The sequence below is a fragment of the Protopterus annectens genome, chromosome 6.part0 (assembly GCF_019279795.1).
Source record: "Protopterus annectens isolate FY-2018-M chromosome 6.part0, PAN1.0, whole genome shotgun sequence".
Taxonomy (NCBI): domain Eukaryota; kingdom Metazoa; phylum Chordata; order Ceratodontiformes; family Protopteridae; genus Protopterus; species Protopterus annectens.
This window is the reverse complement of record NC_056737.1, coordinates 1,728,508,825-1,728,521,621: the sequence shown is the minus strand read 5'-3', so window position 1 is coordinate 1,728,521,621 and position 12,797 is coordinate 1,728,508,825. Positions and strand designations below refer to the sequence as shown.

Below are 12,797 nucleotides of genomic sequence, written 5' to 3'. Positions count from 1 at the left end.
TGGAACGAAAGGCGGAGAAAAACCAGGAGGTGGAAGGTCGGGAACCGAACGCATCCAGGAATACAGACTCCTCCTTGGTAGGGGCTAGGGGATTCCAGTTCCTCCTCTGCTTAAGCATTTCTAGGATGTCCGAAAAGGAAACATCTTCAGAGGGGGATCTCGGGGACCCTTCTGAATCATCTAAGTCTGTATCAGAAGTGACAGACTCAGGGGAGTCAATGGGCTTCCTCTTGCACTTCTTACGAGGGAGCTCCTCTGAATGATCAGGGAAGGCCTCGGAAGAAGAGGAAACACCCAATGGGGTGCCCTGGAGCACCGGTTCCCCACACTTGGTGCCTGGAGGAGGAACAGAGATTGGCACAGGCACTACAGGGGACGGAGCCGGTGGGACTGATAGTGGAGCTGACTCAGTGGCCTGCACACTCCTCATGACATCGAAGGCGTCCCTGCCATGATGCAGTGAAGGCTACAGTTCCCAGGAAATCGGTATCCTTCTCCACACCGAGGGCAACGGCTCCGAGGCAGATGTAGGAGCCGAGCTCACCTGCGACAAAGCTCAGAGAGGGAGAACAGGGTCGGACAAGGATCTGATGCCACTCGCCCCCTCGGAGTCAACGAGGGAGCCCAGACGCCCAGATCCCTCAATGGACGGCACCATCGAAGGAATTGGAGCCGACGACGGAACCGAAGGAGATAAGAGTTATCTGAGACGACGGTTCCACTTCTCGAACACCAACAAACTCTGGCTCAGAGCTCAATTGAGTCAGAGGAGGAACATCGATAGAAATGGACAGAGCCGACACCTGTTGAGGAGGGCTGGACAACATCTTGGCAAGTGCCTGTGACTTTATTAAACCTACTGACCCACTCTCTCCACATCGTGATCTGACAGCCTAGAGGACTGAGAGGAGTGAGAAGATCTGTGACTGCGCTCGCTCTGAAGTAGGGGAGACAGAGGAGCCGAATGTATCAATTCCAAAGAAGGGGACCTCAGCCTCTTGTGGCTCCATGAAGGCTCCGAAGTTTCTGATGGAGCCGACGGGGAGATGGTCTTATCGGTTCCAGCCAGAACTGAACTAGCAGGTAGAGTCTGAACCGAAGACTGCTCCGAACTTGGAGCCGATGGCTTGGTAGATTTAGGAGATTTCACAGGCTGAGTCTTGGCCGGTGAATCCTGGGGCTTTAAAAGACCCCTAAGAATAAGCTTATTCTTATGATTCTGCAGAACTCTTGGACTAAATGCATGGCAGATAGAACAAGAGTCCTGCAGGTGCACAGCACCTAAACAATAGACACAAGAAGTGTGCCCATCTGTCAGAGACATTTTCTGACAGCATGAGTCACACTTCTTGAACCCAGACACTTTGGATTCTTTAGACATCCTGTAAGAAATACAATAATAGCTAAAAAATCAAAATACAGTCTACAGAAAAACACAGTATACTACAGACTAAAGCTAAAGTTTTTTCTTTTCTTTTTTTTTTTTTTTAACTAGGAAAGCCTCTAACTTAAACTGCTAGCCTATAAAGAGGTAGGAGGAAAGCCTATAACCTAAACAGCTAACCTGACAAGAAAAGAATAAGGAGGGGGTAGGGGGAGAACTCTCTAAATTAATTGAGTTCTACATGCAAGGGAAGGGAGCTACAAATACACACTTAGCTAACACAACAAAAATAAGACTAAAAGTTAACAATAACCCCTAGAAAAAAGACTTTCTAGTTAAAAGGTTCTATAAAGAATAGCTCTTTTCAACCCCCTGCTATAAAGCCCGCTTTAGCGCGCTTTTGCGTGATTTAGCGCGGAGTTGCCCACAGAGCACCATCGGGCAGCACCTACTATTTCTAGCTCCGTAAAGTCTGCTCTTCAATTTTTCCCTTAGAACTTCTCTACTTGCAATCTAAACAGTCTATTCTCTATCTCAAAAGCTCAGCACTTGCTCCTAAAGCATTTTTATATAGGTAAAGTACTTATATACTAAAAGTACTACATTAGCCTAGAATCCCCTTGAGTACCCATTTCCTTATAGGTTCCTTCTGACTCAGTTACACAGCAAACTTTTTCACTTTTTCTAGCATGTCGAAGGGTCAGTTGCTAGCATCCTCTCCTGTTCAGCTGGTGAATCTGGGCATCTTGAGGCAATGTTACAATTGCCTCATGTACACAGACAACCCACTCCTTTTCCCACAAAACACAAATACATGTGAGAGATGCAACTATATAGCCAAACTGGAGGCTGAGCTCTCTCAACTCAGGACTGGCAAGACCAGACAGGAGGAGAAGGAAACCACGCACACCACAAACCCAGTTTCACATAGAACTATCACAACTGCAAAACAAACACATAAACACACAAAGACATACTCGGAGGCACTGATCAAAAATCTACCAAAACTTGAGGCCTCCAAAGCAGACACCCAAGCAACTGCCACCTCAAGACATAAGACATGCAACACATAGTTCTCAAAGTCAGTGTGCTAAACAGTCACAGCCCTTAAGGCCAAACACAATGCCAGACACACTTGTTATAGGTGACTCCATAGTCAGACACACTGACGTCCCACTCACCAGACTGAACAAGGAAAAGATCACAGTAAGCTGCCTGTCAGGCGCTAGAATCCGCCACATAACACAAGCACTCAGGTCACTCCACAGCAAGTACAAGTATGACTCAGTCATTGTCCATGCCGGTGTGAACAACCTGAGACGTACCTCCCTGGACTACATGAAAAGAGACAGAGGAGCTCTCAGATTATGTAGCCCAGGCCGGTATGACCCTGACCCTGAGCAGTATCCTACCCTCACCAAGAATCATGCCACAATACAGAGACAAAATGATCAGCTTTAATAATTGGCTTAATTACTGGTGTCATTCTAAGGGGATCCAATGTCTATGTCTGCCTGGGATGACATGCTTGACAAGCCACGCTGCTTCGCAAGGGACGGCTTGCACCTGTCACCCCTGGGCTTCCGGATATTGGCAAAGGCTCTTGCCACCACCATAGTGCCTTTTTAGGCAAGGCTCAAATGATAAACCTACCGCCCTAGAAACCAATAATGGAGAAAAACTAAGGGTAATACTGCTCAATGCCAGAAGTCTAAACCTCAAGATGCATGCCCTCGAAGCCCTCCTCAGTATGGAGAACATCGATGTCTGTGCTGTGACTGAAACCTGGTTCAAGGCTCCTGAGAGCACCCCAGCACTATCAGGTTATACCTCATATCATGCGTTCCGGCCCCAAAATCCGGACCGAACCACAAAAGGAGGGGGAGTATCCATATTCATAAAGGATACCCACACTTCCAGGTTAGTGGCAACGCGAAGCATCGGAGACCATCCAGGTGCAATTAACCATAGGTAAAACTGCCCTACAGTTTGTAGCATGCTACAGACCACCTTCTCAAACTCAGGAAACCCACACAGCCTTCCTGAAGACACTGGAGAGTATGAATGTCTCTCCAAACACCATCATATTGGGTGACTTCAACTACCCAAACATAGACTGGGAACATTACTCAAGCCCCAACACCCTAGCCCAAAGGTTCCTGGAGTTCATAAACTCAAATGCTATGGAACAACTAGTCACCATTCCCACAAGAGGAGAAAATATACTAGACCTGATCATCACAAACATGGGGACAAAATGCTCCACACCGGAAGCATATCCCTCATTGGTGAGATCAGACCATAAATTAATCTCATTGGAGATCCACATCCCGCCCCCACCCCCAGCAAAAAAGACCACAATGAAGAACTTCTCAAAAGCAAACTTCACACTTCTTAAGACTGGAGTGGTATCCTTCAAGGCCCCCGAGCCAGTGGAAACCACAACCCACGCTGAAACCCTTACAAATGCCTTCTGAGCACCTCCAGGAATGTATGGATCAAGCAATCCCTAATAAAATCAAGACCCTTTCCACCAAAGGCAGGCACCCGGTCTGGTGGACCCCAGCCATAAACAAACTCTACAACAAGAGGAGAAAGCTACTACATAACAGAGCAAAATCCCTAAAAGGGAAGGCATCTCTGATCAATACTAGCAAAAAACTACGATCACTCATAAAATCATCCGAGGCCAACTTTGAGAGAAAAATCGCTAATGACACAAAAGACAATCATAAGGCCTTCTTTAGCTATGTTAGAAACCTGGGTGGAAACTCCCAGATATGCTCAGAATTAGTCCAAAATGATAAAAAAAATCACTGAACCCACAGACATTGCCAACATACTGGCAGACAGGTTCAGTGCAAATTTCTCCCCCCACCCCAAAAGGAGAAATATCTATCCCACCAGAGTCTAGCCTCCCAATCATCTCAGATGCCCAGGTGAGAGCTGCTCTCTCTAAAGCAAAAAAACACAGCATCAATGGGACCGGACGGTGTCCCCGGCTGTGTGCTACACGAACTCAATGAGGAACTAAACCCACACATAAGGCTGCTGTTTAATCTTAGCCTTAATACAGGATACGTACCCAAAGAATGGCGTACGGCAACTGTGGTCCCACTCCACAAAAGCGGTGCTTCTACGGACCCTGGAAATTACCGCCCCATAAGCAGCGAGCCTTGTCTGCAAAGCTATGGAGAGGATCATAATGGAACTCATAAAGACATTGGGGACCTACAGACACTGGATCCTACCCAATTTAGCTTTGTCAAGGGCAGATCCTGCCTCTTGAACTTGGTCGACTTTTTCGAAACAGTCACTAAGGCCATTGATGAGGGTAAGGCAGTTCACACAGCCTACCTTGACCTAGCAAAAGCGTTCGACACAATACCCCACTCAGGCATCATAGAAAAGCTCACCAGCTTAGATGTAAACCCATATGTCACAAGATGGGTTGCAAACTGGCTCAAGGACAGAACACACAGGGTTAGAGTTGCTGGTGCCATGTCAGACTCTAAGCCGGTCATGAGCGGTGTCCCACAGGGCTCAGTCCTGGGCCCCCTCTTGTTCGGCATTTATTTTTCTGAAGTGCAGGCAAACATAGGGGGATTGTGGCTGACAAAATTTGCAGATGACTGCAAACTGGGTACCATAATTGACACTCCATCAGACACAGACATCCTCCAGAGAGGTCTCATAGAAATGGATAACTGGTGCCAGAGCCAGGGCCTTAAGCTAAATGCCAAAAAATGTATAGTCATACCCTTTGGGAAAAACAAGGTAACCCCTAATTACCACATAGGTGGTAATCCATTAAACACGGAAGAAGTTATCAGGGACCTGGGGACCCAAGATGACAGTAACCTCTCTTTTGACACTCACATTGCCAAAGTGGTTAGGAAGACCTTCTACATTGCCCACCTGATCATGAAGGGATTCACATCCAGATCAGGAGAGGTCATTGGACCCCTGTACTCTTCACTTATCAGACCAATGACTGTGTACAACGCCCCATTCGGAATGTACCTTACCCGACACCTGCAGCAGTTGGAAAGACCCCAAAAGTTCCTCACCAAAAGGATAAAAGGGCTCAAACATATGTCATACGATGCCCGACTGAAGAAACTCCAGCTCTATTCAGTCGCATACCGTCTGCTCAGAGGTGATCTGTGCCTGACATACAAGGCCATGTCCAACCCGGAATTAATGGACATGCTCCACCTCAAAAAATCCAAATCCACCAGAGCCACGAGAGCAAGAGACTTAAACCTCAACACGGATATAAACAGGACGTGCTGGAGGGACAGATTCATCACCCAGAGACTCCCTACACTATGGAACAGAATCCCAGTCCATGTGAGGCAGAGCCCCTCACTGACTCTGTTCAAGAGAAACCTTGACGAGTGGATGGGAGATCGTAGGTTTACCCCGGGAATCATCTCTGTGTCACTGCTGGACAGAGGCACAGCAAACTAATGGGTATAGTATTCTCATCCTAAGGGGTGGTGAAAGCCACACACACTCTGGCTAGGCTTATAAATGCCCTAGGGCAGATAGCCTAGTATGAACCTATGAACCTGAGCCAGAAAAACGACACCTCGCAGCTGAAGTGGCAAATGAGATCTGGGTAGCTATCGCTAGGCATCATGGAATAAGGGGTAGCCTCGAGCCATTAAACAGTTCTCGAGCTATAGAAGATGGCCGAGTCGGAGCAGAGGATCGGCTCCTATCCCAACCAGCAAGAACGAAGGCGAGACAGACAACTTATCGAACAAATCAGAAGCTTGTCAAGTCCTCCAAAGCTAATTATGGAACAAAAATTGCCTCCCTAGCTAAGGATAATCAAGAGGCATTATTTAACTACATCTGAAATCTAAAAGGGAATACCCAGCTATGCGTTGAACTGGTGAATGCCACCATCCATACTCAACTGTAAGTAATGGCCAACCTACTGGCTGACAGATTTGGAGAAAAAAATGTCACCCCCCCCCCCGTCCTCTCCAGTCATCCCTCAAAGTATACCTGACACCATTCCCAGTCATCCCTCAAAGTATACCTGACACCATTCCTCATTCTACTATCTCAACAGAACAAGTCATCTTGGCACACTCCAAGGTCAAAAATATGGCATCAATGGAACCAGACAACATCCCAGGTTGCTTTTTTAAACAACTTAAAATATGACACAGCAGACTCACTTGGATCCCTGTTTAACCACAGCCTGAGAACTGGCTATGTTCTGGTGGAATGGAGGACAGCAACAGTAATCCCTATGCACAAAGGGGAAACCATCATCTGACCATGGGAATTATAGGCCCATAAGCTTGACTAGCCACATCTGCAAAGCCATGGAAAGAATCATTATGGAACTTATTAACAAAAGCATACGTAATTCCAACCTCTGGACCAAACCCAGATCAGATTTGTAAAGGTAGATCATGCCTATTAAACATGGTTGACATCCTGAAAGACTGTACATAGTCTAGCATGGCCTAGCCAAAGCATCTGACAATCCCACTCAGGTATTATAGAGAAACTCTCCCAATTGGGAATTACCCCTATCTTACCAGGCAAATAGCAAACTGTCTCACCGACAGGACACATACTGTCAAAGTGGGTAGCATCACCTTTAGCAAAAGACCAGTCACCAGCAGCGAACTACAGGGTTCTGTGCTGGGGTCTTTAATGTTCGGAATTTATTTCTCGGAATTCCAGGCAAACGGCCTGTGGCTGACCGTGTTTGCAGACAACTGCAAATTGGGAGCAAGCAATTATGAGTCCCCCAACAATGTAAATATACTGCAGACAAGGTTAACACAAACAAATGATTGGTGCCAAACCCACAGATTAAAGCTATATGCAAAAATACATTATTATTCTCTTTGGGAAAGCAGACATCCCTGCTAATTACAATATAGATAGCACCCCCTAAGTGTAAGCTCAGTGGTATGTGATCTGGGACATCTTATAAGTAAAGGCATCGCATCTAGGACCTAAGATGTCATAATTCCATTATACTCGGCCCTCACCAGAGCAATAATAGAGTACAATGCTCTCTTTTGCATGTACCTCATCAGACACCTGCAACAATTGGAGAGACCACAGAGGTTTCTCATCAAGAAGTTACAGGATACACAAAACAAGCCTTATGTGGAAAGAATGAAAGCCCTGTTGCTGTATGCTGTCTCCTACAGGCTGGTAAGGGATGACCTGGCCCTGATGGAAATGCTACACATTTGTAAATCAACTGTAGGAGGGTCACTCATTCCAGGGATCTTAACCTAGCCTCTGACTTGAACAGGTAATGTTGGAGAGAGAGATGCATCTCCCAGAGACTGCCACTTCTCTAGAACAAGCTTCCAATTAACGTTAAACACAGCCCCTCCCTGACCCTCTTCAAAAGCAACCTATGGATGAGTGACCACAAATTCATTCCTGGGTTGGTGCCCATGTCTCTCTTGGACATAGTCAGTCAGTATTAACTACCATAGACCCTTACCTCTGCAAATTTCACTCACCTAACCACTAACAACTGGGGCAACTTGGAATAAATATGGTTAGGCTTGTAAGGGCTCTAGGGCCATTAGCCTAGTAACCTCCTATGAATCTATGAGCACTGTACTCCGGGCAGCCAATTTCCCTACTCATAGTTGACTAGATTCTTTCTGGCTTATCTGGTTTATCTGCATAACAATTTTCTATCATCCTCTGTAATCGTGATCTCTCCCTTCCATTCAGTTTTGCCAGGTGTTAACCAAATATTCCATATCCATCCCCCTACTCAGTACTCCTTGGCCATCCTTATGGAACTCACTGCACTATAAAGCCAACATGGTGAAACATTTGGGCCCACAGACAAAGAAATCCCCCAAAATGAGAAAGGTTTCACATGAGTTTCACCCCTCAACATACCTCTTAAAATGTAGTACAACTCTACAATAACCCTTGAGACACCATCTTTAATTAAATGGGACGTTATCTACAGACGCATCCTTTGGTAGAGGCAGAAGAAACAGATTTCTTACATCCGTAGTCCATATTATAACTAGAAAATGCCATCCAGCTTGAAGAAGCTACAAAGTTAATCTTCCTTACAGCAAGGAGGAAACAGATTTTTTCCCACCAAAAATGAGAGGTAGCAGGCTTTAAAGGAACTGCTAAATTACAGCCATCTTTTCCAAAGGAAAAACATTTCTGAACAAATCTGCAATGAGCATTTAGAACAGTTTAACACAGTCTTTGGTGGTGCACTAAGAAGCAGCTCTGGCTATTGCTCAAATAAAGTCTAATTTAATGGTCTGTACACCTGATAGAGCTGAGCACGGCAGAAATGGAGTGTGCAGCTGCTGATGGGAGGGAAGATGTTCTGCCTTGCCACTTGTGCAACATCTAAAGGGAGTCTAAAGACCATGTGCTGCCTAATGCCCTTGCACAAAGCAAGGGAGATCCTACATGTAGGACAAGCTTCCTGTGGAAGGCAGCATAGGCACAGCTCAGACAGCCACTAAGAGGGAGGGAGTGCTTCACTGGGGAATGGGTAGGCTGCTACAGAGGAACAGTAACGCTGGCCCACTATCTATCACCGGACTTTCACACTGGAAAATGGATGGGCTGTAAGCCTCATGCCTAGCTAAGGAATGACAGCCTGCTGCCCCATGGGATGAAATCAAGACTGCTTCCTCTACCTGCACCCAAAAGGTGAAGTCCTGTACAGAACACAACAAAAACAAAACAAAAGAGTACAAAGAAATGAATAAGGTTCCAACGACTCAGTATCCATCTAGTTTTCAACAGCTCAACAGCCAGTAAAGGAAAGAGCATCTGGTTTCAAGTCATCTTGGCAACAGCTGAAAAATCAGAGAAGCAAAAGAGAAAATGAAAACTATGGCACAATAAGTTATACAATAGCAGGTATGATGCACAATGACTGGGGACTACTGCATGGAATGGGAAAGCCCCTTTCTCAGTTAGAAACATTACCATGTCAGGCAACAGTATTTGCACACTGAGGAATCTTAGCAGTCTACAACTGCACTGGTACCTCTCAGGAACTTCCCTGCTAATACAAGGGAACCACACCAGACACAAGCCTGTGCATGGTGGAGCAAATCTGATCAGCAACCAGAGTCAAAGGGGACTCTTCACTGACACTAAGACCTGGACAACTAAACTGACCTCTCCCATAAAAAGGAGTGGATGAAAGGAAAAACAAATTGGTCAGACAGATCTGCTGGACAAGGAACCACAGACACTAGTGGGCGCCACAATATTCTTCCACCTGCTTTAGAGATGAAAGCACCTTTGATAAGGAGGAAACTTGATCTTTCACCCAAGAATGCATTTAAGTAAAGATTACAAACTTTGCTCTAATAACCCATTCTTGTCAAAGGGAGCACCGGCAATGCTGTCTAGATAATTCTTCTCCCAACAGAAGAATTTTCTTAACACCTTGTGGAACTGGAACACATCCATGCCAACTAGCTTAGCAAAGGCATCTACAACCACCACCACCCACCATCAGTTTTGACAGCCATGAAAAGTAATTATAACGAACTTGGCTGTTAGCCACATATACCTGATGACCAACTTTTAAACATCAACATTAAACAGCCAAATAAATTAACAGAAAACCACAAAACGGAAAGTTTTAGACTTTTGCATTTGACAGCATTAATTAAACAAACAAGTTATGCAACAGCTCTTCAAAAAAGCATACACCCTTTCCTAGACACTGAGTGGAATATTTTATTTTCGTTTACATTTGTTAACCGGGGGTGTCTGACTGAGACAAAAAGGCCCTTTTTCAGCAGAGGCCCATGGAGAAAAGCTCCACATAGAAAAATGACAGATACATTAAGATATTTAGACATAATCAATATACACACAAATTACAATAGACATGTTTTTACAGTGTTATGCAGCATATCAACAGTTACAGTGGAGAGAACAAAGAAAATATTAATTTAAAAATAAAGGTAATTAATAGATTTGTGGTGTACAGGTGAAATGTGGGACATAGGTAGAATACATACATAGTACACGGGTACAATACATACATTGTACATTAGCTAATGTTTGTGAGTAAGAGTGAAAACTATTATCAAGTACTCCAGGTTTAGTATGTGTACCTTATCCGCTTTCACTAGCCTGGGGAACAGTCATGGCACCGCCAACTTTGCTTGAGATGTTGCCTAATGAGGTTTTTAAAGGAGGCTTTGGGTGATGTTTTTTGTATGCTAGTGGAGAGAGAGTTCCATTTTTTTTAGTCAGTGAACTACTATATAGTGCATCTCCAAAGCTAATGTAGCTGTTGGTGGACTTCTAGTAGTAGTTTGGCTTGATGATCTAAGAGGCCTTTTGGCTGAGTGATGTTGTACTAGGTTTTTTTTTTTTATTAAAATAATTTTGATTTTCAAAACTACAATAAATGTAAATTCTACAAGAATACGAATAATTCAAATAAACTATATACACTATACATATGGATTATATATTAAAAAAGGTGACATTTAGTTAGAGAGAATTAGTTACACAATTAAAAAAATATCGGTGTACTTTCTTCTAGTACTAAGAGATTGTGGAAATCTTTAGAGTCTCAATAAGAGAAATAACTTTCTTCCAAGGGTTGTTGATCCACTTATTAGGAAAGATTCTTGCTTCTTTTACCTTTATTTCCAGATGTATTGTTTCTTCTAGTAAAGTCTTAAATTCTTAAATATTGGATCAGAAGGAGTTTTCCATTTTCTAGCAACTGCTAAAATAGTCCATATGAGATCTAAATTCTTCTTGCTCAAAACACTGGTTTCAGTAACATTCAGGAAAATCAGAGAATTAGTTAATATAAAGGAATCTGTAAAAATAGCTTGGAGGAAATTACCAATCTCCTCCCAGAATTTTTTAATTTTATTACAATAAAAAAATGTGAATCCAATCAGCATTACAATTTTGTGAACATCTCCAACATACTAAGTGTTTAGAAGAATCCATTTTAGCAATCCTATCGGGAGTATAAAAGGCTCTAAGGAAGAAATTCCAGGAAACAAATCTTCCAAGTTTGTAAACTGGAGATAAATTTGACAGTACAATAAATTAATTTTACTTTCAGAAGAAAGATTAATTAAGTGACCTTTAGTGATAAAGTTCCAAAAATTTTGTTTTGGATTAACTTTATAGATTACTAGATTTCTGAGGGCAGGACACTTATTGGGGAGAAAATGGAAAGAATGACACAGCAGAGCTGATTGAAGGTTAGGAGGTTGGGCAGTTCAAGCCAGTGGAACTGTCTCAAAGCAGTAAAGTGATGAGTTCTATATGAGCAATTTGCAGTAAACAGGGCAATTCTGTTATAGCAGGCTTCCATTTTGCTTAGTTCAGTTTTGTTGAGATTAGACAGAATGAGAGATGCATAGAGTAGGGTGGATAAAAGTTTGGTGTGAGCAATGGCTGATCTTGCATTGTTGGTAAGAAATGGTTTGATACGGTAGAGTGATTCCAGTCTGGCATGTACTTTTTTAATAGTTAAACTGAGATGACTATATGTAGGCTAATATACCAGTCATACAGAAACAATACATTTTCTGCGGCATAAAGAATCTCCACTAGAGAACTCTTCCAGCAATAATACATTACGTACCTCTTTTTCTATTAGATCTTCCAGTGAAATTTCTTCTTCTTTTTCCTCCTTCTTTTTATCCTTCTTCAATACAAATCCAGGCGGTAGAGCATGACGATATATACAGAGATCACCTCCACCAGGACAGACCCAAAACCATCCATACTTATTATTTTCTATAGCTTCTAGAAAATATTTGCATACCTGAAAGAGAATATTCAAAAGGTCATATTAATCTGTCGAAACATGTACTAAAGCGTTTTTTTTTTTGGGGGGGGGTGAACTGCGCAACTAAACAAACAGATAAGTGAAATGATCCAAAGACCTGAAGTCAAGCTATACTTACAAAACATTAAATTTGAGACTGCAGTAATATTCTACACAAAAAATATACCAAAAAAATTGTTCACTATACATTTTCAGGAGCACATTAAGATCACATTGCAAGTTAAAAATCAGTAACTATTCATATTGAACTGACATTCACAAGAAAGCAAAACTACCATTCTATTATTACAGTTTTCAGCGCAACAGTAGACATTCATTTTTTGCAAACATTTCTTATTAATTCATTGCATTAAGATGCAACAAAGGTTCACATACATTAATAGAAAGAATACAAACCTATATAACTGCTCCAGTATTATTGCTGGGTAGTACACAAGTATTTTCTGACTATTCACTTACTTAAACATTACATAAATTGCTCAGTTTGCACCTTCCATTAATCCTCACTTGGGCTCTGATATTCCTACAAATTCCTTTTGTATCTATGAAATTTTCTCCTTTACTTTTTTACCCACT

General features: G+C 43.0%; 1 protein-coding gene across 1 annotated transcript in view; it reads right to left on the bottom strand.

Moving 5' to 3' along the window:
* The window catches only part of ZC3H15 (zinc finger CCCH-type containing 15), a gene marked incomplete in the record, with an annotated part of 1,627,349 nt that overhangs the window by 755,035 nt on the left and 859,517 nt on the right, over positions 1-12,797 (bottom strand). Inside the window, 1 exon segment of the mRNA XM_044075122.1 lies at positions 12,015-12,197. Within this exon segment, the coding sequence (XP_043931057.1) occupies positions 12,015-12,197 (183 nt within the window).